The sequence below is a fragment of the Nicotiana sylvestris genome, chromosome 7 (genome assembly GCF_000393655.2).
Source record: "Nicotiana sylvestris chromosome 7, ASM39365v2, whole genome shotgun sequence".
Lineage (NCBI taxonomy): Eukaryota > Viridiplantae > Streptophyta > Magnoliopsida > Solanales > Solanaceae > Nicotiana > Nicotiana sylvestris.
Window position 1 is genome coordinate 60,572,103 of NC_091063.1, and position 23,319 is coordinate 60,595,421.

General features: G+C 36.1%; 2 protein-coding genes across 5 annotated transcripts; one reads left to right on the forward strand and one right to left on the reverse strand.

Annotated features, from left to right (window-relative positions):
- The first annotated feature begins 10,811 nt into the window (after nt 1–10,811).
- On the forward strand, nt 10,812–16,749 carry LOC104217918 (cold-responsive protein kinase 1-like). 4 transcript variants are annotated; one of them, XM_009768260.2, is made up of 8 exons: nt 10,826–10,914; nt 11,033–11,097; nt 11,523–11,655; nt 12,081–12,196; nt 12,278–12,488; nt 12,590–12,827; nt 15,434–15,584; nt 16,103–16,749. In XM_009768260.2, exons 3-8 carry the CDS (start codon nt 11,583–11,585, stop codon nt 16,469–16,471), a joined length of 1,158 nt encoding a protein of 385 aa, XP_009766562.1. In that variant the 5' UTR covers nt 10,826–10,914; nt 11,033–11,097; nt 11,523–11,582; the 3' UTR covers nt 16,472–16,749. The 4 variants fall into 4 exon arrangements, with proteins under 4 accessions (XP_009766561.1, XP_009766562.1, XP_009766563.1 ...); XM_009768261.2 differs by having other exon boundaries at nt 11,033–11,093; XM_009768259.2 differs by lacking the exon at nt 11,033–11,097 and having other exon boundaries at nt 10,812–10,914.
- A 282-nt stretch (nt 16,750–17,031) lies between these two features.
- LOC104217917 (ABC transporter G family member 10-like) lies at nt 17,032–19,027 on the reverse strand. The gene has a single exon (XM_009768258.2). The coding sequence runs from the start codon at nt 19,025–19,027 to the stop codon at nt 17,165–17,167; it is 1,863 nt and encodes a 620-aa protein (XP_009766560.1). The 3' UTR covers nt 17,032–17,164.
- Nucleotides 19,028–23,319: the final 4,292 nt, after the last annotated feature.

Here is a 23,319-nt window from a genome sequence, read left to right on the forward strand (position 1 = left end):
TTACGATTAACCTACTTTTGATAATCTTAAGACCTTCATAACTAGCGAATTAACCCGTTTTGCCAAGCCGATTCATTAAAGACTAACCTATGTTATTTCTCTTATTCCAATTATTATTCAGTAATACATGAAATAGCCTAAATACAATCAATAAAAGGAAGAAAGAAAAAGCGAAATTAAAACTTCAAAGTTCCATTCTTCATATATTCATGCTTTCACATTTTTCAGCTTGCAATAGCTAGTATTACAGTCGTGTACCTGGTATTTGAATACAAGAGAAGATGAAGATGAGAATCAACGGCAGTAGAAACAGCGCAGCAACAACAAACAATAAGCAGTTAGAAAACCCAGCAGTAGACTTGAAAACCAAACAGAAATTCCAGCAACCACTCAATAAAGCAATAACAAAGGGCCAACAGTTAACTCAAGAAAGCCAATTGAAAATCCCAGAAGAGGCAGAGATCACACTCAGGAATATACGGAAATAGTAGTTGGATGTTTTAGGAATCCTCTTCCTCAAGATTAAAGTATGTTCTTATCTCCTCTTTAGTTCTAAAATTTTTGACTCTTCCCAAAATTCTTCCTAAAAATATCTTTGTAAAAAAATGTCTTCCTCAAATGTTCTATCCCAAAAATCTTTCTCCTCTTTTTTCAAGTGTTAAATGAGTCCTCTTATACCCAAAGCAAGACTACATTTTTCCCAATATTCTTCTACTATGTGCATCTTTTAACTTTTTATTATTAACTACACTTTTACTTTAGTAAAAGTAGTAAACATGGGCCCCCCATGTTCCCTCTTTTTGAAAAGAAGACATCATTATCAACCTTTATCTTTTTACTTTTATCATTATGTTTTGTCCCCCACCATAATAATCTGCAATTGGTTAATTCTCGTTTTACTCCTAAAACTACTGTTACTGCCCTGATTCAAAAATCTGTTCAAACTTCAAAAATTATCTAAGAACTAAAATTAAATTACCAGCTATAACCAATTCACATAATCAATTACCAAAAATATAACAGCTATAACCAATTTTTGATCCAGTTCAATCAACAAATTCAAACTAAACGATGAACAACAAAGAAACAACCGGAATTATTTTGACTGAACGATATTTTTAACAACACATATACTTTCAGATTCAATAACATAACAAACAAGTAGATTTAAATTTCTAAATTCAATAATCATTTGAACTTTAAATTAAATCCAACAACATTATAACAAAGATGAATATTCAAACTAAATCAAAAATTAAAATATAAACTCACATTAAATCACCAGATTAAGAAAAACGAACTTCAAGCAAAAAATGAACATGAACTAAATCTAAATTAAACAACAAAGATGAATGATTCAAGTGATTAAACTAACACCTTTCTATATTAAAAATAAACAAAAACAAATGAATGAAAACAAACCGAAGCAATAATCAAGAAATGAAGAACAACGAACAAGAAAAGAATCAAACATACTGATTTCAAATCCGAGAATATCAAACAAAATACGGACAGAAATGAAACTTAAACCAGCTAGCCGGAAATGACCAACGACGAACTCGAACGGACCTCACCCCGGACAGAACTTCTGGGCATTTTTGTTGGCAATCATTCCTTAACAGACTTTGTATTATGAACTTTTTTTTATATCCGTATATCTTGAATCAAATGTCAATTCTACCAAACAAACCAAGTAGCTTCCTTGTCTAACTTTAAGCTATTTGACCTGCAATTTTACCCATAGCCTGAAGTAAGTGTTTTGATTTCTCAAAGTGTTCAACTGTTACACGAGCAGAAAATGAAGCTGTGGCTGCAACGGGAACTAGAACCAGACCGGAACCACGAACAACGACTGACCAACGACGAACTCAGAATGACAAATGACGAGACAGTAGATTGTTTGAACGTGAAGCTGCGTGTATGTGGGTTGAGCAACGGCAGCCATGGCGGGCTGGCTGGAGCTGCGACTGGAAAGAACGAAGCAGAAGCGATGGATCGTTTGGTTTTAATGGCGGACGGGGCTGGTTGCAGCTGGTGAAGCAGTAACAGTCCGTCGTTGGAGCTGCAACTGGAGCTCAATGGAGGAGACGAAGGTGGAGCTGGAGCTTCACGCCTGGAGGAGCTGGGCGTTCATGGTTGGTCGTTGGTTGAAGGAAGATGGAGGTGAAGGGGCAGCCATTGTCAAGCTCGAGCTCGACATGGAAAACGATGGATGGCTGCCTCGTCTGTGGGCTGGTGGTTGACGCTCGACGACGTGAGGTGAGGGATGACGGGGAAGCCATGGATGGGGTTGTTTGGAGTTTTGGAGAAGATGAAGAGAGAGGGGGGGAACGGATGGGTTAGTTTTTTTAGGTTTTTTTTTTTTGGGGAAAAAATGAAAAAATGAAGAGGGGTTATGGGGCGGACCGGGTCGACCCATGTTGAGATGGACCGGGTCATGGGGAAGGTTGGGTATTTTTTGGGCCTGTGGTTTAAAATTGAAGAAAAGACCCAATCCGATCTCTTCTATTTTTTTCCCTTTCTATTTATTCAATTTCCTAAATAATAACAAAGCTAGAATGATAAGATTAAATTATAAAACTCAAAAATTATCTGGAAATACTAATTAGCTCTTAATAACAATTAACACGCAATTAAATAGCGACTAATGAAAAAATCACACAATTTGGACATTAAGTGCTAAAAATGCAACGTACATTATTGTTATGATTTTCTCATTTTGTAAAATAAGCTTAATTACATCTAATTGTAGAATTACATTTTAAATGCAAATATGACATATTTTTCATATTTTTTTATTAATTTAACAAATAAACATGCACAGACAAAAATACAAACAATTATAAAAAATGCAACTAAAATTCTAAAATTGCACGCAAAGAAAAATTATTTTATTTTGACTTTTTTTGGGAGTAATTCTCATATAGGGCAAAAATCACGTGCTCACAATATGTCTTCTGGATAGTGCTACAACACACACTATTTTAAGAGATAAGAGATATTTCTCTTATTTCGTAATGAAAGAAGTCAATGTTAATACAATATTCGGTAGTACAAGATTAATTGAAGGTTCTGGAAGAGCCAATTTATTACTACCAGGAGGAACAAATTTGGCTATTGATGAAGCACTATATTGTAGTGAATCTCAAAGAAACTTATTAGTTTCAAAGATATTGGCCAAAATGGCTATCATATTGAGACTACAAATGGTGAAAAGATTGAATATCTTTATATTACTACAATAATGTCTGGTAAGAAATATGTACTTGAAATATTACCTGCTCTTTCCTCCGGCTTATACTACACAAGTATTAGCAGGATTGAAACACATTCCATAGTAAACATGAAATTTACTAATCAAGATAATTTTATTATTTGACATGACCGGTTGGGGCATCCTGGTTCTAATATGATGCGTAAAATAACTGAGAATTCACATGGACATTCAATGAAGAATTAGAAGATTCTTCAATTTAAGGAATTCTCTAGTGCTACATGTTCTCAAGGCAAAGTAATTGTTAGACCATCAACTATTAAAGTTAGGATGAAATCCCCTGCATTTCTAGAACGTATACAGGGTGATATATGTGGGTCAATTCACCCTCCATGTGGACCATTCAGATATTATATAATTTTGGTAGATGCATCTACAAGATGGTCACATGTGTGCTTACTATCAATTCGCAATGTGACATTTGCGAGATTGTTGGCTCAAATAATAAAGCTAAGAACACAGTTTCCAGATTATGCAATTAAGACAATTCGTCTTGATAATGTTGGTGAGTTTATATCCCAAGCTTTTAATAATTATTATATATCAACTGAGATAACAATTGAGTATCTGGTTGCTCATGTTCATACACAAAATAGCCTAGCGGAATAATTGATCAAACACCTCCAATTAATTGCTAGACCAATGCTTATGAGAACAAAACTTCCTATTTTAGTATGGGGTCATGCTATTTTGCATGCAACAGTACTTGTGCGGATAAGGCCCACAAGTTATCATAAAGTCTCCCCAATGCAATTGGCTTTTGGTCAGGAACCAAATATTTTTCATCTTAGAATCTTTGGTTGTGCCATATATGTTCCAATTGCTCCACCACAACGCACAAAGATGGATCCCCAAAGAAGGTTGGGGGTATATGTTGGATATGAATCTCCTTCTATTATAAAATATCTAGAGCCGATGACTGGAAATTTATTTACGGCAAGATTTTCTGATAGTCATTTTGATGAATCAGTATACCCAATATTAGGGAGGAGAAAATAAGCGGCTAAAAAAGGAGATAGATTGGAATGCATTATCATTATCTCATTTAGATCCTTGAACAAATCAACGTGAATAAGAGGTTCAAAAGATTATTCATTTGTAAAATATTACAAATCAATTGCCAGATGCATTTACTGACATACCAAGGGTGACTAAGTCACATATTCCAGCTGCTAATGCTCCAATTCAAGTTAATATCCCGGTAGGACAATCAATTAAAACAAATGAGTCTAAGCCACACTTGAAACGTGGTAGACCAATCGGTTCTAAAGATAAAAATCCTCGAAGAAGAAAAGGAGCAAGTGATCATAACACGGAGGTAGTGGTTCAAGAAGAGCCCCAAGACGTAACAAATGATAAGACCTTAGGGGAGGTCCAGGTACCTAAAAATAATGAGAATGAAGAGATATCAATAAGTTACCTCTCAACGGAAAAAAGATGGAACCGAAATAATATTGTTATCGATAACATTTTTGCTTATAATGTTGTTGTTGAAATAATGCAACAAGATGAGGATCTTAAATCAAAATCTGTCGATGAATGTAGACAGAGAAATGATTGGCCAAAATGGAAAGACGCTATCCAGGCAGAGTTAACTTCACTTGGAAAACGTGAAGTCTTCGGACCCATAGTTCGAATACCTGAAGGTATGAAGATAGTAGGGTATAAATGGGTTATTGTGCGAAAACGAAATGATAAAAATAAAGTCGTTAGATATAAAGCACGACTTGTGGCATAAGAATTTTCGCAAAGACTTGGCATTTATTATATGGATACATATTCTCCAGTGGTGGATGCTATCATGTTCAGGTATCTTATAAATCTGGCAGTGCATGAAAAACTTGATATGCGCCGAATGGATGTTGTCACATCCTATTTGTATGGCTCATTAGACAATGAAATCTTTATGAAAATTCCTGAAGCATTTAAAGTGCCTGAAACATATAAAAGTTTTCGAGAAAATTGTTCAATAAAGCTTCAGAAATCCTTATACGGATTGAAACAATCAGGGCGCATGTAGTATAATCGCCTGAGTGAGTACTTGTTTGTCACAACCCTAAACTCGGACCCGGTCGTGATGAGGCCTATCGTGAAACAAGGCCAACCGACACAACTCCCAATCCATTTTTAACAGTTAATATAATTCAATTTAAATCATTAATAGATGATAAATCCCAAAAATAAGGTGAAATAGAACAACGCGGAAATAAACACAGCCCGACGTCGAGGTGTCACCAGTCATGAGCATCTAACATAAGTCTAAGAGTATGGAAAAAGAAAAAAAAAAGGACTACACAGTCTATTGCAGAATCCAGTACAAGGGAAAATAAAGATAGGAGGGAGAAGCACTGGGCTGCGAACGCCGAGCAGCTACCTAGTGAACTCCGAATAGGCCACTGGAAGAAATCAGCCCTCGCTAGCAGGATCCGAGGCTCCTGTATCTGCACACAGGGTGAAGGGAATATTGTGGATACGCCAACTCAATAAGTAATAAAAGTAAAGGAAGCTTAGCGATAAGAAAACACGTAAAACACAGCAAAATGCTACAAAGAGGCAGTATAAAATCAATACAAGGCAACAAAACAGTGAAAACTTGTAAAAACACCTCATTTCAGTAAAAACCTCTTTTAAACATCTTTTAACAGTTAAACAAGTGAATGGAAAGCAGCAAGAAAAGATAAACACATAAAATTAGCCCCTCGGTCACAATATCAACAGAAATCAGCCCCTCGGGCAATAACATGGAACAACATCAGCCCCTCGTGCTATATCACATATCACACTAGGTACCCGCGCTCACTGGGGGTGTACAGACTCCGAGAGGGGCCCTTTACGGCCCAAGCGCAATATCAAGCCATCTCGTGGCATAATCAAACAGGCTCTCGACCTCATATCAAGCTACCTTGTAGCGTACAACTCAGGCCCTCGGTCTCATAATCATGAATCAGCACAATATCACTGCGGTGCGCAGCTCGATCCTATATTAACCTCACAACATCGGCCCACGGCCCTACTCAGTCAGAAATCTCTAAAAGCCACTCGGGCACAGTAAAATATGATGTTGAGCTCAAAATATCATTTAAGATGTCAAAACAGAGTAAACATGGCTGAGTTATAAAAACAGTAGAATATAGCATGACTGAGTACAAGTATAAAGTCAAAACAGTGAGGAATAATAGTAAAAATCTCCTAAGGGTCCAAAACAGTTGGCACGAGGCCCAAATATGGCATTCAGCACAAAACATGATGATAGCAAACAATTTTCAATCAAATACGCAGTAAAACAGTTATTCGGGACGGACTAAGTCATAATTCCCAACAGTGTACGACTCCACGCTCGTCATCTAGCGTGTGCGTCACCTCAATATAGCACAACAATGTGAAATCCGAGGTTTCATACCCTTAGGACAACATTTACAATCATTATTCACCTCTATCCGGTCCAAACTCTAGCCCGCGATGCCCTTGCCTCTCGAATCGGCCTCCAGATACTCCAAATCTAACCAAAATCAGTGCAATACCATCAAAATATGCTAAAGGGCAAAGCCCACTCAAAAGAAATTAAATTACAACACAAATCCCGAAATTGGCCAAACCCGACCCCCGGGCCCACGTCTCGGAATCCGATAAAAATTATATCAATAGACTCTTTATCACTCCCCGAGTTCATTCATATCAAAAGCACCAAAATCCAACTACAAACGACCCCTCAAATCTCAAATTCTAGGTTTCCAATTACAAGCCCTAGTTCTTCAATATTTAGGCTTAAATTCTACAAATTCCATGATTAATTAGGTAGAAATTACATTAGGATTGAGTATTAAGTCCATAAATCTTACCTCCAAGTGTTCCCCCTTGATTCCCTCTTCAATCCCCTTCAGAAAGCTTCAAAATACCCAAAAATAGAGGAACTTAGACCCAAAATCGCGGAATTGGTCTTTTAAAATATTCTACCCAGCACTTAAAAATCCTTCATCGCGAACGCGGTCAACGCCTCACATTCGCGAAGTACAACCTGGCATTGACAACTTATTCCTTCTTCGCGAACGCGACACCCTGTACGCGAACGCAAAGACTCAGCTTCACAACCCATCGCGAACACGGCTGCTCTATCGAGATCGCGAAGCTTCCTGACTCCAACACTTCGTGAACGCAGGACCTCCATCGCGAACGTAAAGGCCAAACCTCCAGCCTCTCATCCTGACCCTTCGCGAACGCGAAGGCCAAAAGCCTGCAACACCAATAGCAGATTTTTCTGCAATCTTTTCAACTTGAAATGATCCGTTCAACCACCCGAAACTCACCCGAGGCCATCAGAACCTCAACCAAACACACCAACATATCCCATAACATCATTCAAACTTGTTCCAACCTTTGGAACTCTCAAAACAACATCAGAACACTAAATTTGCATCAGATTCAAGCCTAAGAATTTCAAAAACTTTCAAATTCCGCTTTCAATCAAAAAGTCTATCAAACTACGTCCGAATGATCTGAAATTTTACACACACATCCTAAATGAAACAACGGACCTACCGCAACTCCTGGAATTCCATTCCGACCCCTATATCAAAATCTCACATACCAACCGAAAAACGCCAAAATTTCAATTTCGCCAATTCAAGCCTGAATCTACTCCGTACCTCCAAAATACATTCCGATCACGCTCCTAAGTCCCAAATCACCTCCCAAAGCTATCCAAACCATCAGAACTCACATTCGAGCCCTTTATCACATAAGTCAACATCCGGTTGACTTTTCCAACTTAAGCTTACTCAAAAGAGACTAAGTGTCTCAAACCTTACCAAAACCTCTCCGAACCCGAGCCAACCAACCCAATAACATAAAATATACTTGAACAAGGCAATAAGATACAGAAATGGGGGAAGCGGAGTGGTAACTTATGAAACGACTGATCAGGTCGTTACACTGTTGAAAGAAGGGTACAAAAATGATCCAATTTGTCCATGTGTTTTTTTTAAAGGTCTGGATCTGAATTTGTTATAGTTGCTATGTATGTTGATGATTTGAATATCATTGGAACTCCTAGGGAGCTTCCAAAAGCAGTAGACTGTTTGAAGAAAGAATTTGAAATGAAAGATCTTGGAAAGACAAGATTTTGTCTTGGCCTACAAATTGAATATATGAAAGATGAAATTTTTGTCCATCAATCAACATACACAGAAAAGATCGTAAAGCGATTCTATATGGATAAATCACATCCATTGAGTAGCTCGATGGTTGTAAGATCACTTAATATAAATAAAGATCCATTCCGACCTTATGAAAATGATGAAGAGTTTCTTGGTGCCAAAATACCATATCTTAGTGCAATTGCGGCGGTAATATATCTCGCCAACAATTCTCGACCGGATATAGCTTTCTTATTAAGCTTGTTAGCAAGATTTAGTTCTTCGCCAACACAAAGATATTGTAATGGTATTAAGATACTTACGAGGGACCATTGAAATGAGTTTGTTCTATTCAAATGAATCCAAGTCAGCATTAGTTGGTTATGCAGATGCATGATATTTAACCGATCCACATAAAGCTCGATCTCAGACAGGCTACTTATTTATATGTGGAGGTACATCCATATTATGACGTTCAACGAAACAGACTATGATTGCTACTTCTTCAAATCATGCAGAGATAATAGCCATTCATCAAGCAAGCCAAGAATGCATTTGGTTGAGATCAATAATTCAACATATTCAGGAAACATGTGGTCTTTCTTTGAAAGAAAATATTCCAACAATATTGTATGAAGACAATGTTGCATGTATAGCTCAACTGAAAGGATGATACATTAAAAGAGACAGAACAAAATATATTTCACCAAAATTCTTCTTCACTCATGATCTTCAAAAGAATGGTGAAATAGATGTCACCAAATTTGTTCAAGTGATAATTTGGCGGATCTGTTTACTAAGGCATTGCCAACCTCAACATTTGAGAAGTTAATATATAAAATTGGAATGCGGCGTCTTCGAGACCTTAAGTGATATTTAATCAGGGGGAGTAACAATACGCGCTGTACTTTTTTTTTCCTTAACTAAGGTTTTGTCCCATTGAGTTTTCCTAGTAAGGTTTTTAATGAGGCAGCAAGTAATGCGTATTACAAATAAATATGTATTTCCCCATGTTTTTCCTATTAAGCTCTTAATGATGCATTTTTTACATGGTCATCCAAGGGGGAGTATTGTAAATAGTATGTGGATGGAGTCCATATATGAATAGTTTGTGTATTGATTTTCACTTTATGTCCATCTCTTACACTATTTTACTATAGTAATCTTTACTTTTTATGCCTATCAAAAGTTATGTAATTGCAGTGGAAAAATACATCAAAAAGAAATGAAATATTCCTTCTTCCTATCTCTATTTCTTATTTACATTTTAGTAAGTCACTTTTATTTTATAAAACACAGCTATAATTTTGCCGTGTGCATTCCCTTGTGCAGCCAACCTTATCTTCTCATCTTTTCCGTTGTATTCTTTTCTTATGGAAATACTAGACGCCAAAATATAGTGAACAAGTGGCTTAACACTAAATCATCTGTTGAATTGATTAGCTGGAAAAAAGAAGAAGCTACGTGATAGACTTATAAAAACTCCAACATGAAGATTTCTCATCGAAAAAAAAATTAAAATATACTTTTATTCACTAGCCAAATAAGTAAACGTAGGATTTTGAACTTAATATTTACTCACGTGACACTACTACTATTTGAAGAGTAAAATGATAATTATAATTCATCAATATAATTTTTTTAAATATTTTAATTATTAACTATCACGCCAATATTACTTATGATACTTTTATGTCGTTTTATAAATATGTAAATTATATTTAGACTAGTTTAACAGCTTGTTTGGATGGTTGTTATGTATTGTTTTATAATGTATCGTATTGTACTGTATCATTTGATAAATACAATGTTTGGATAGATTGTGTCGTTTGTCATCGTTTCATGATATCACACACCAGCAATATGAAGAATAAACTTACAATATTATAAAGAAAAATTATGATGCAGGGGAAATTATTATATAAAAAGGTAGGGTAAATGATAAAATAACATTATTTAATAATAATGAAGGGTGAAATTGAGAGAAAAAGACAAGATAACGACATGACCACACCAAATCGATCGTTACATAAAGTGGTATGTAACGACTAATTTAACGATATGATACAATAAAATTTAAGTAATAATCAAAACAAACATGTATTTAAAGTAACAATAAGATACAATACAATTGGTAACAACCATCCAAACAAGCTATAAGGAAATTATGCCTGAATTAACATTATGTGCTTTTGACATTTTCTAATAAACCGGAACTAAAAATTTTAAAAATTGAATTTTATTCCGTGGATCTGCCTCATAAATTGTATTAAGAAAAGCTTAAAGAAATTATGTCTGAATTCACAAAATGTGGTTTGACATTTTACAAAATGTGATATTTTTTCAGCGTGTGGGATGTATGTAAGAGCTTTACTGCTTTGCTAATGACGTGCCAACAAATATAACAATGGCCTAAACCAAACTCTTCCTTTCCCAAAGTCAAAACAAGACTTTCTCTCTCTACTCTTCATTCCGCCCACGCCTTTCTGCTGCTGGCTGCTTCAACAAGTAATTCAAATATTTATGCCCTTTTCTTGAATTTTCATCTTTGTTCTCTTGTAAACAAATTAGCTATTTCACTTGAAGTGATCTTTGAGATTTTTGCGCTTCTTGATTTGTCGATCAGGTTAGTGTTTTCTCTCGTGGCGGATCTAATAACTTAAAAGTTAGAAGTTAGTGGATTTGGAGTACGTAAGTTTATTCTATCTTTAAAATTTCAAATTTTTTGTATGGTCCGAGCTTAAAAAAATTGGTTCTTAATTGATCAGCTGAGCTGCTTTTAAATCATTATTATTAGTATATTTGTTATTAAAAGGTTCATTTCTATATTTGGAAACTGTACTTTGTTTTCCTAGTGTTGCATATAAACGCGTACCAATTGTGCCTTAATTTTTTACTTCTTACTTATAATTTTTTTTAAACTTTTGATTTTGTTGTAGCTGTAATTATTATTACCTGTTCTTTGTTGCCATGTCCACTTTAATTTGTCTATATGTATTGTTATAGTGATGAAAATGTAGCTTCTGAGCTGTAGGTTCAAAATTATGCTTGTTTGAAAATCTTTTTAGGGTTTTTGCTGAAATGAAGTGTTAACTTGTTGCTTTGTCATGTCACAGGCTTGGCTGCAGAGTTCTTTTTTTCTGTGAGTTGACCCTAACAGCAGAAGTGTTGTATAAATGGCTTGTTTTGGTTTCTGCCTAAGAGGGAATGCATCTCCCACACACAACCATCTAACAGAAATTGATGAAGGTTGAAATTTCAAATTTTCTCAATTCTCATTTCTCCTTCTTGTAACTGTTCCCAGCTTCTTTAGCGGTATAGCACAGAGTTATAATTAAATATTCTTTGCTCTCCTTAAGCATGGAAAGGCATTGCCTTTTCCATACATGATCTCTCAATAATGATTCAAGTAGTGATCAATAAAGTGGGAGGAGAACCATGAGGTTTTAGGTTCAAATCTGAGTGGAGGCAAAATAATACTAGGTGATTTCTTCCGATCTGCCTACGCCTTGGTTGGCAGAGTTACCTGGTACCTATGCTGGTGGGAGGTACCCGGTGGAAAAGTCGAGGTGCAAGCAAGCTGGCCCAAACACCATTTTCATTAAAAAATGATTCTAGTTGTTTTTTCATCCAATACATGTTAAGATTCCTCACTAGATTTTGAATTTTTGCAGAAATTTCAACCATTGAGAATGCAAGGGTGTATCACTACAAGGAATTGCAGGCTGCAACTGAAGATTTTTGCCCTGTAAACAAAATAGGCAAAGGAGGGTTTGGTTCTGTCTACAAGGTATTTTATTCTCTACGAAAAGATCTTCAGGTTTTGCAATTGCATTCAGTTAGTAAGCTAACTTTATATTCTAATTGTTAGGGGAGGCTAAAAGATGGAAAATTGGCTGCTATTAAGGTACTTTCTGTTGAATCGAAACAAGGTGTAAGGGAGTTTTTGACAGAAATAAAGGTGATCTCAAGTATAGAACATGAAAACCTGGTGAAGTTGTATGGCTGTTGTGCGGAAGGGGATCATAGAATATTGGTGTATGGCTACCTGGAAAATAATAGTCTTGCTCAAACTCTGCTTGGTCAGTTGAAGTCCTTTGTCATTGTTATTTTTTAACTTTTTCTTTTTCCTTTTCTCTGGTTTGTACTTGTGGCATGGATAGTAAATATTGCTTACTCACAGGTGGTGCCCATAGTAGCCTCCAGTTTAGTTGGAAAACACGAACTAAAATATGCATTGGTGTTGCACGAGGACTTGCATTCCTCCATGAAGAAGTCCAACCTTATATAGTTCATAGAGACATTAAAGCAAGTAACATCCTTCTCGACAGAGACCTGACCCCAAAGATCTCAGATTTTGGTCTTGCTAAGCTTATTCCAGCTGATATGACCCATGTTAGCACTCGTGTGGCAGGAACTCTGTAAGTTTACAGCTATGCTTTTATATTTTCTTAAACAAAATGCTTTTGGTGTATCCCTTGGTTTGGTTTATGAATTAGATTGAATATGCCATTCAGAAACGATGGGGAATGTTCTGAGGTAAGAACTCCCAAAGAACAAGATGATAACTACTAGTAACAATATTTTTATTTGGCGAGCTTACATTTTCTCACTAGACATTTTATATGGCTTTTATTCAAGCTATTGCTTCCTTTGATACTGCTCTTTACATAATCTTCAGGATCTCTCGGGGGATATACAAGATCAACTTGTCTAATGTGATATTTTCTTGATGGACAATAAATAGATACCAAAGTCTGTTAAGGTTTTAATGCTAAGCTGGCAGTATCAAGTGGTACCTAGAGAGATCAAGCTGATATGGAAAACTAGTTCTCTTTGTATCTTTTGGACTATTTGGCTCGAGTGGAATAGGGCATGGCTTGAGGGGAAAAAGGAACATATTTTTAGAACTAAAAATAGATGTTCACGTAATCTTTACTTTTGGTGTAATAGCAGTCTGCTAGTGAATCTTGATCAGTATATGAATTTTCTGGATTTATTAGGAAGAAGGATGTAGTAATTTGCTTCTTTTTGGCTTCTGTCTGAGTGACTAGTTTGTACCATCTTGGTACTTTATCAATAAAATCTTACCTTATCAAAAAAATAAAAATAAAATAAATAGAGTCTCACTTAGTTGGATCTAATTTGACGGTGTAAGGCGGAGGGGGGTCTGGCTTGGCTAGAGTGGCATCTTTAATATTTGATGTGGTATCTTACCAATACTTCAATACCTTTTGGCATAGAAAGGTTAAAAAGTGTGCATTCAGAAACCAACACCAGATCTGGAAAATTACCTATTTCACACTTTGAGTCTGTGGAAGTTTATTTTTGAATTTACTGTAGTTACTTAAGGTCGAGTAGTAGACGGGTGAGGTCCACAGTTCTAATAGGTTTTCACTTGAGCTTTCCGCAGCAAAGCAAGTCTACAAGCCACTGCAGTGAGGTTATAGGTCTGATTTCTTTCTCGTATTGAGATCTTAGAATGCTATACGCAGCCCCCTGCAAGGTTACTTTAGATAGCGGTATTTTCTGTATAAGATTGGCATCCCCATTCACTCATCTTCGTCCTCTTCTATCCTCTAGTCTGGGTGACGGTTCTTCCAGTTGTGTTTAGAAGAACCATGAGAGTGGTGGTTTACTACTTTTTGTTGTTCACACTCATTGGTATAATCTTTTTCCTATTCATAGTGCTCCCATTTTTAGCTTTATATTCGACAAATGAGCTTCCAAGTCTAGGAATACTATTTCCCTTGTCTAAATTATAGGAGGTGGACTTTCTAGTTTGACCTTCACATTACTTCTTTCTGCATTTCCTAGTTCTACTCTGGATCTTGGAGAGGTCAAGCATGTCGCTAATCTGATAGTCTTTCTTTCCTTATCTTGTCCTTTATAATTTTCCTTGCCTTTATTCTCTGAAATAGAGCAATGAGTTTTAAGTCGCATTTGACATTTGCACTGCTCTTTTTCCAGGAGTTATAGCTGAGGTTGTATAGTGTTTGCTTAATCCAGGATAGTTCCCTTACTGTGAATGGCGTCATTATCTTCATACTTTGCAGCTCTGGTTGAACTCAAGATGGTAAGTTACTCTAGGAATGTGCAATGCCTGGAGTTGGGTGTGATCAATTTGAGATATAAGAGTGCTAAGTAGTCTCCTAGGTATATCAGGCTAGAGTTTCTTGTCTTCTTTGTAGTGGATAGACAGACTTATATTTGGACGGTCATTGGATCAATTGATGAGCAGACAAATTATATTTAGATTATAAAGCTGGGATTATAATGAGCGAAATATCAATGTAATATTGTATTTATATCAATCTGATTCTTCACATTTATCATGGGATGCTTAATTTAATTTCGCAATGTCAAAGCATCTTGTCCTTCTTCATAATACTTGATCATCCTAAATTGAGGAATGCTCCATCTTGAAATTTGAGCATATTACTGCCAAAGAATTGTACTGTAAGCCATAGCACTTTTACCGTCAAGGCTAGTCAAAACAATTGTAATGTTAGAGTGATGTAACAAAGTAAATTTGAAGTACAGGCAGATTGGCAGATGTTTAAATTATGTAGCGATCACTTTTTTCTTTGATAAGTATGTCTTAGTGACTATATTTTCACCAAAGTGTTAACTTTATTGTCAAATTTAGCAGTAGTGGGGAGTTAATGACACAATATGTGGTGTTAGTAGATTAAATTGCAATAAAGAGAATGTAGAAGAGCTTTTGCCATTGCCTTGAGACACAATGCCTTGATCTCTTTTAAGTCTGTTCCACTCCCGTTCAGGTGGTGTAGTTGACTATCTCATAGGCTCTCCCTTTTTTCCTGTTTATAACTGGGCTATTTCTTTTGTTTACTTGTTTCTTCAGTTCGCATCCAGCTCTATATTTGATCTTGATATGTTGTAAATGAAAATGCAGAAAGGCTATTGATGGTCTTATTATACATTAAGCTAAACTAGAGACAGCATGGCATTATTTTCTTGTTTTTCATTGTGTATAAATTCTAACGTGCTTATTTATCTGTAGAGGTTATTTGGCCCCTGAGTATGCCATCAGAGGGCAGTTGACTCGGAAAGCAGATGTATACAGTTTTGGGATTCTCCTTTTGGAAATCGTTAGTGGAAGATGCAACACAAACAAGCGGTTACCTATTGAACAACAATATCTACTTGAACGGGTATGGAGTTGCTTTTAACATTATTCTATTTCTGTTGGATCCCCATTACCTGCAGAATGAAAATATCTAAGAAGAACAGAATTGTTTCTATACATTATTAAATTTGAGAGCTATATAGCCATTGGATTCTCAACTGCTCATAGAACATGATGGGAAGATCAACCTAGGTTGTTAAATTATTTGGTCATTGGTTTAAAATTCTTATTTGGGCTCCTGCCGGCATCATCCTTCAACCCTAACCTTGTAATGGAAAGTAACGTGGTTGAAGCAGCTTATGGTCCGAAGGCCATCTAATCCGTTGTTCATATATGTTTTTCTTAGGCAGGCAGGCTTATTAATATAATCTTGAAATCATAATCGCTTGCTTCAGAATAGAACAAAAAGAAAATAGCAATTTTGACATTTGATGTAACAAATATTTATCCAACCAATGAAAAAGAAATATAATTGCCATCTCCAGCTCAAATAGAAATTAGATATATGGAGAGTTGTATTACATACGATAACTTGATATGCAGGCATGGAAACTTTACAAGAAGGGGGAGCTCATTGAATTGGTAGATACGTCATTGGGAGACGACTTCAATGTTGATGAGGCTTGCAGATTCTTGAAGGTGTCTCTCTTATGCACCCAAGTCATGCCCAAGAGCCGGCCATCGATGTCCACTGTTGTGAGATTGCTGATTGGTGAGGTGGAAGTGGATGACGAAGAGATATCTGAACCAGGCATGTTATCAGACCTACTGAGTCTCAGGAGTAACAAGAATACCTCATCAGACTCGCTCTCTGCTGGCTCAGGAAAACAAGTTGATTCCTCTTCATCTATGAACACAACAACGACACATGGAACTATGACTTTCACATCAATAAATGACCGAAAAAGCTGAGCTAAACACAGCATGGTAAAACCCATGTCCTTGTCTTTCATCCTTTTATCTATTGAGTTTATTTCTTGGTAAGATTTTGCTCTCTAGCTTGTGGAATTAGGAGGTCCTTTCACTTCAATTGTATTCTAAGCTGTAAATATGACCTCGAATTTGTGTAATTAGATTAGGTAGTCGATGATTCGCTGAGACTTTTCCCATATTTTTCTATTTAAGTACATGTCATAATTGTACCACGAGAGACAATATTCTTGGAAATGCAATGATTTGTAAAGCCTAAAGCCTCCACGGAATTTAAAGTATTGGTGTGTAGGTTCACTGCAAATGGCTTGAGTGGTTTCTCCTTGCACATCATTTATTATCTTGCCGTAGTTCTCATATGGTCCGCCAGCAACATACACTACTCTCCCTGTGCCTGAAGTGCACTGGGAACATGGATAACGAATGACAAAGAAATGAGTCTCCTGATGCTGTAAGGTTTGCCCCTGCACCAAGTTTACCTTAAGATCTCATTCTTACCGAATTATAACATGGATCGGAGAACTTTTATTTCATATGAAATCTGAACATGAAAGAATTTATTCACCCCAATGACTAATCCATCTTCTTCAGTGTAATTACATCTACTTTCCCAATCAATTTAATAATCTGAATAAGAAGCGAAAGAAAACTGGAAAAGACAAAAGAATGAAAAGCCTAACTTCTGGTTCTGTAACATCTGTACCATAAAATTAGGTAACAGAGGACTCTGTAACCTAAGATGAAACACAGCATCACAGCTAAGTTGCTCCATTTCTGTGATTCTTTGAGGTCTTGCTGTCTCAAGAAGTCATTTGCAAACAACTTGCATTCTCCTCTTTCACTTTCTAAACATCTTTTACCTCCCTTACCTCCATACTCATTTATCAAGAAGCACTCAAATGGGTATTTAAACAGACTTAAGTAATGCATGAAGATCCAGTAATTAGGTATCTTCTTTTTCGAAAGGAAATAGCCCGAGAACAGGAAGAAAGACCCCATCAATCCAGCAATAATAGATGTTCCCATGATGAAGTTTGGCACAAGTGCACTGAAACATGCTGTGAAAGAATTTGACATTAAGACAACCATCCAAACCACCATAGCAAAGTAGAGGAACCCATCCATGTTTCGCCTTAGACCAACGAGCCAGTAAACTGGGACAGTGTATAGAAGCCCAACCATTAAGAGGAAAGGAAGGAAGACAAAGGTGTTAGCCACAACATAAGAGGATACTCTGTATGCTCCTCTTGAAGTCTCCCTCATAAAGATTCTTCTCTCTTGCAGGAAAATGGGCAAGCCTTCTGTCATGGAGGAGAGCAAGAATGTTAGACTGAACGCGAAGAATCCTAGTCTGGTCTGAAAAGCAACCTGCCCTAGGTTGTTATCAACATTCATGAATATTGACCCCAATATAAAGCCTGCTACCAATGCTTGTATTATTCTGGTCGCAAAAAGTTGCTTGGTTCTGAATATGTTCTTACAAAATCTTCCTCCCAGTATTAAGATCTCCTCAATGTGAGAATTTGAGTAGAAAGGACACTTCTCTACAATGTCATTGTGGTTGGAAATTGTAATTCCCTCATCATCTACCCTTAGGCTTTCCCTCTTTTCATCATGATCCTTGAGATAGAAATGGATATTGGGAGTTTCAGAAGTTTGAATTACTATGCTGCCTGTGACATCAATGGCAAATTCAAGCACATTGATGTGGGGTGGAATCTGGAGACCAGAAAACTTGATCCTCTCTTCTAGGTATTTCAGTGAACCATTGTGAAGAACACAACCATTTGACAGCAAAACAAGTCGATCAAACAGTTCAAGAATCCGAAAACCGGGTTGGTGGATAGTCAAGACAATTGTCTTGCCTTGATTAGCCACCATCAGCTGAAGCAGTGATATGACATGAAGTGCTGATGCTGAATCCAGCCCAGAAGTTGGTTCATCAATGAGAATCACAGCAGGGTCATGTACTAGTTCAACTCCAATCGACACCCTACGCCTTTCACCACCTGAAATCCCCTTGTTTGATCCTTCCCCAACTCTGGAACCAGCTACATGTTCCAAACCAAGCTCCTTGATCAGCACTCCAACTCTATTTGCAGCCTCTTTTTCCCCACCTGGTAGCCTCAGAAGAGCACTATACATGAGTGTTTCTTCAACTGTAAGCAGAGGAAACAGGGCATCTTCTTGGGTGACATACCCTGATAATCTTCGAAAACATTTGGCATTCACAGGATGACCATTAACTCGTACCTGGCCAGTGACTTTTGTTGGTGATATTTTCCCTGCAAGAATTTCTAGCAGTGTTGTTTTTCCAGCTCCACTAGGACCAGCAATAGCTGTAATCTGTCCTGGCCTTGCTTCACAATTGACATCCTTAATGATGAACTTCTGGGGTATCTTAGGAATGTTGCAGCAAAAAATCCAACTGAATTCATCATGTAAACTAGGGAGTGCATAGGAAAGATTTATGGTTTCTATGGTATAAGAAACTTTATTCCGGCCACCGGAATCCGGTGCTGTAACCGGAAGTTCCATAGTAGAAAGAGATGAAAAGAGGGTAGAGAATTAAAGTCTAGAGAGGGATAGGGAAGTTTGGTTAATCAGAAGAGATGTGGGAAGATGACAAGAGGAGATGAGCTAACACACCAAACATCATCCCCTGTGTAATATTTGTATGGGGAGAAAAAAAGGCAAGCGTTAAAAAGGAGATTTCTTGGACTTCTTGTCTTTGCCAAAAAACTTCTTGTTGTTGGTTATTAGAAGTATGGAAGATTTTGGTGAATTGAAGCTTCTAAAGTTGGAAATATGTTTGAAGCATAAAGGAGAAAACAGAGGTTTCTTCCTTGTTATTAGTCTTGCAGGTAAACTGTATTGTTGACCATGCAGCCTCTTTCTTGGTTGAAAAATTAGTCATATTTCTTCTCTACCTGCCACCTCTATTGTTTCTACTTGTCTCCATTCTTATGTTTTTCTTTTTGACACTTTATTCATTTTACATAATTGTCCATGATTTTTTACATCATAATAACTGCTACCTAATTAGATTTTATTGTAAAGGAAGTCGTGTTATGCTAAGACATCAGGATTTATTTATTCCATTTATACCACTGTAGTTTGTCTTTTCAACTAGCAACATTTAAAAACAAACGCACAAAGGTCAGAACTTAGTTAACATTAATCGTCTTTACACCATTTTCTAGGTATAACGTAAGTGATATTTTGCTACTATTTTAAGCTAGTGATTTAGAGTAATTGAATTCCATAATGGTTAATCGTTGGTCCTAATAATAAGTTTGTTCCTGTAAATATCTTATAACCATTAGTTAGAGAGGAAGAAAATAAAAATAAAAGAATAATGCATTTCCTAAATTAGGTCTACAGTTTTCCACACGCTTTAGCAATTAACATATCATAAACAGTAAACAAAACTTTAAAATTAAAACCATCTCCCATGGCTTGTTTCCAAGCAAAGCAGTAAGTAACGTGCCCAAGCCAGCCCTCTAGTAAACAATTAACTATTAAATGAAGATGTTGTACTTGTGTCGAATTTGGGAGGAAAAAGTAATCCAGATATTTTTCTCCATTTTAGGTACAACGCAATAGTAGAAAAAGGCATCTTTTGGACTTTATAGGGTTTTATCATCTTTTTCAATAGTTAAGCCTTGATAAAATATCAGTGGGTAGATAGTAAACTAATCTATGGTTATATGTGTGCTTTGTCCTTTATATTCCAAACTTTTGGTTAACTTCTTAAAAGGCAAAAAGATGATATTAATTAAAAATAAAAATAATTCTAACATAATTAACAAAAGTGTATAAGTGAAATAGACTCGCCACGTGGGTCTATTAAATGTCAACACGTGTCAGCGAAGTGATAAGAAAAGTAAAATATGACATTAAAAATATGTGAAACACCTTCGGGACTGAACATGTCTATTAGTCTCGGAACTGATCATCATAGAATAGCCCAATCAGGTACGGAGAATAACTCATAATTGCAAATGAGGAAAAAATCAAGTAATCCCAGATTATACGGGATTTACCATCGTTACGCCATCAATTACAAATTACTTATGTAACATATAATAAATGCAACAAATGTTGTAATGGGCAGAACAAGGCAATCAATTATGAAATTGACTGAACGAGTACAGAATTGACTCAACATGTACGACATTGACTCATCAGTAACAGAATTAACTCATTAGTTACGATAATTTCAGCATTTACTCAGTAGTTACAAGTCTTCCAAAAGTAACAGATGGATTGATTAAGTGCTCATAATGGACCCATATTTCAAGAAGAATAGTTACCTAAATCTAATCATATAAATAGACATACTTTACCACCATTGTAATCATCTAATTTTCTTCTCTACAATTTTATACATTGTAATCATAGCAATTTGCTCCCAAATTTGCAATAGTTCGGCTCTTCAAGCTCTGTTCGGCTCATTATCCTATCAAGGATCATCCAATAAAAATTATTTTTACTATATTATCTGTCAATGAATTTATTTTTCACTTCTCTATCATGTTGTATTAACAAAAATTTATATATTTCGGATCGAATCAATTGCTTGTGGCCCATCATATAAAATTAATTGTTTTGACCATGAAAGTTATTTTTTTTGGTTAAACAATTGGTTCTGCTGCCGAGAACTCAAGTAAATTTTTTGTTCATCCCAAGATACTAACAATTTATGCTAATCTTCGCTTTTTTCAGTTTAAACATTCAGCATGACCGAAATTTGCCAATCAATACCGTTGAGGACAACCTAGTTGGAAATGGCTTTACCAGGCAAAATGAAAATAGAAGAATAACCATGATAATGATTGGTAAGAAACAAACAGAGATAAATGGAGAATGGACATCGGTACTAGACATATTGATACCATACAAAATTGATTATAACGGATATGTGTCAAACAATTCCAAAACAGGAGGTTCAGATACACTATTTAATTTTGATTTGCAAAATTTATATTTAACCTTACAAAAACAGATCAAGGAGCAAAATGGATAAAACACCTCCGGGAATTTTCAACTGTCCCACGAGAATGATATGCATAACCACTACAACACCAGGCTCCAAACAGAAGAAGACACGATAAGCCGAATCGATACTAATAGGAAGTTCGAAAATAGGTTCGAGAACCAAATAGAGGTGATTTCGAATCTGATCGAAGGGGTTAGAAGAATAACGTCAAAATTTCCCGAAATTGTGGAATAAAATTTACAACCCGTGTAATACGAAACTCCAAATAGAGGAAGATACAGAGCTTCAATCGAAAGTCGAAAACAAGTTCAAAGACCAAATAGAGGTGATTCCTAAGAGATCTGAATCTGAACGCAAAAATTTGAAAAATAGGTCCGAGCAAAGAGATATGTGATTTGCTTCAAGGGCTAAAAAAGATCCGAACTTTCCCAAACAGGTAAGAAATCACCTTGCTAAATTGCAAAATTACACAGGGCCATCAATTAAAGGAAGCTTGAACGTAGATGGAAAATTAGACATATTTTTTGGCACACTTATTAATACGAAAGAATTAGAAGCCATGAGGTTAAATGCTGAAGAACTAGAAACTATCATTGACTTTCCATATGGGAAAGTTGGCATTGGTTGAGACTCGACCCTAAACTTAAAAGGTAAGTTTATTGAATTTTTACATACTCACACAAATTGCTTTGCTTGCCCCTATGCCAGCATGACAGGTATACCACAGGAGATAATGACTTATATGCTTAATATTGACCCGCTCTGCAATTTGATCAAGCAAAAGAAGAAAGAGAGTCAAATAAAAGAAATAAAGTTACCAAACTTTGAAAGGTAGGTTCAGTCCACAAAGTCGAATTATCCGGACTCGCTAGCTAATCACCAACCCACCATTTCTTTCACAACTCCGAGGAGCAGGATGATTGTTGGTATACCGAGCTGTCTCGGAGGTCTTAGTAAGTACATTATTAGTTCAAGAAAACAAAGGTACACAATCTCCTATCTATTATAAAATACTCTTTGACACAAAAACTAGGTATTTACGTTCGGAGAAGTGACATTAATAGTAGCTACCTAAACCTAAGGCTTTATTTTCAATGTCATCCAATTTCCGTAGTCACAATATTTATATTACGTAATATTTTGCATAAACATGAATTGTCAGGAAGGCTAGCTAAATGGATAATCGAAATTAGTGAATATGGTATTATTTACAAGCCACATATGGCTATAAAATCATAGTTTTAGTAGATTTCATGGTTGATTTTTAGCTCAAACACATTATCCAAAGCTGAAAAGGAAGTACATGTTACTTTCAGATAACTCTTAGGATCTGGACCTTCTACATGATTAGGTCCACAAATATTAAAAGTCCCAAGTTAGGGATAATACTTAATGCACCTATCGGGGAAGTATTTAAAAAATTCATAAAAGTTGTTTTATTACTAACGAAGACAAGTATGAAGCATATATATTACATGGCCTGAATTAGCTCAGGGACTCGAAGTAAAAATTTTGAGTTAAAAAGTGATTCTTAACTCTTGATCAATCAAATCCGAGAAAACTATATTGTCCGAGAAAGCCGAGCTAGATGCGTTGGTCTTAGATCTATTGCTGATATCACTAAATTCGGAAATAACTCTAAGCTCTTATTGAGAAATGCCATCTTATGGTCAAACAGTCTCGAGATCAGGTCACCCCTTATTCGGGCGATCCTTAATCTATTATCAATTAGATTGAAAATAAAACAAGTACGTGTCACGACAACTCCAAATGCGCATATCCCATACTGCCTTGTTTAAGGAGAATTATAATAGTGAATATTCAAGGG

Coding starts and splice junctions, on each gene's coding strand:
- LOC104217918 (XM_009768259.2), top strand. CDS start 11,583: ATGGCTTGTTTTGGTTTCTGCCTAAGAGGGAATGCATCTCCCACACAC. Junction 11,656..12,080: donor TCTAACAGAAATTGATGAAG/GTTGAAATTTCA, acceptor GAATTTTTGCAG/AAATTTCAACCATTGAGAAT. Junction 12,197..12,277: donor GGTTTGGTTCTGTCTACAAG/GTATTTTATTCT, acceptor TCTAATTGTTAG/GGGAGGCTAAAAGATGGAAA.
- LOC104217917 (XM_009768258.2), bottom strand. CDS start 19,027: ATGGAACTTCCGGTTACAGCACCGGATTCCGGTGGCCGGAATAAAGTT.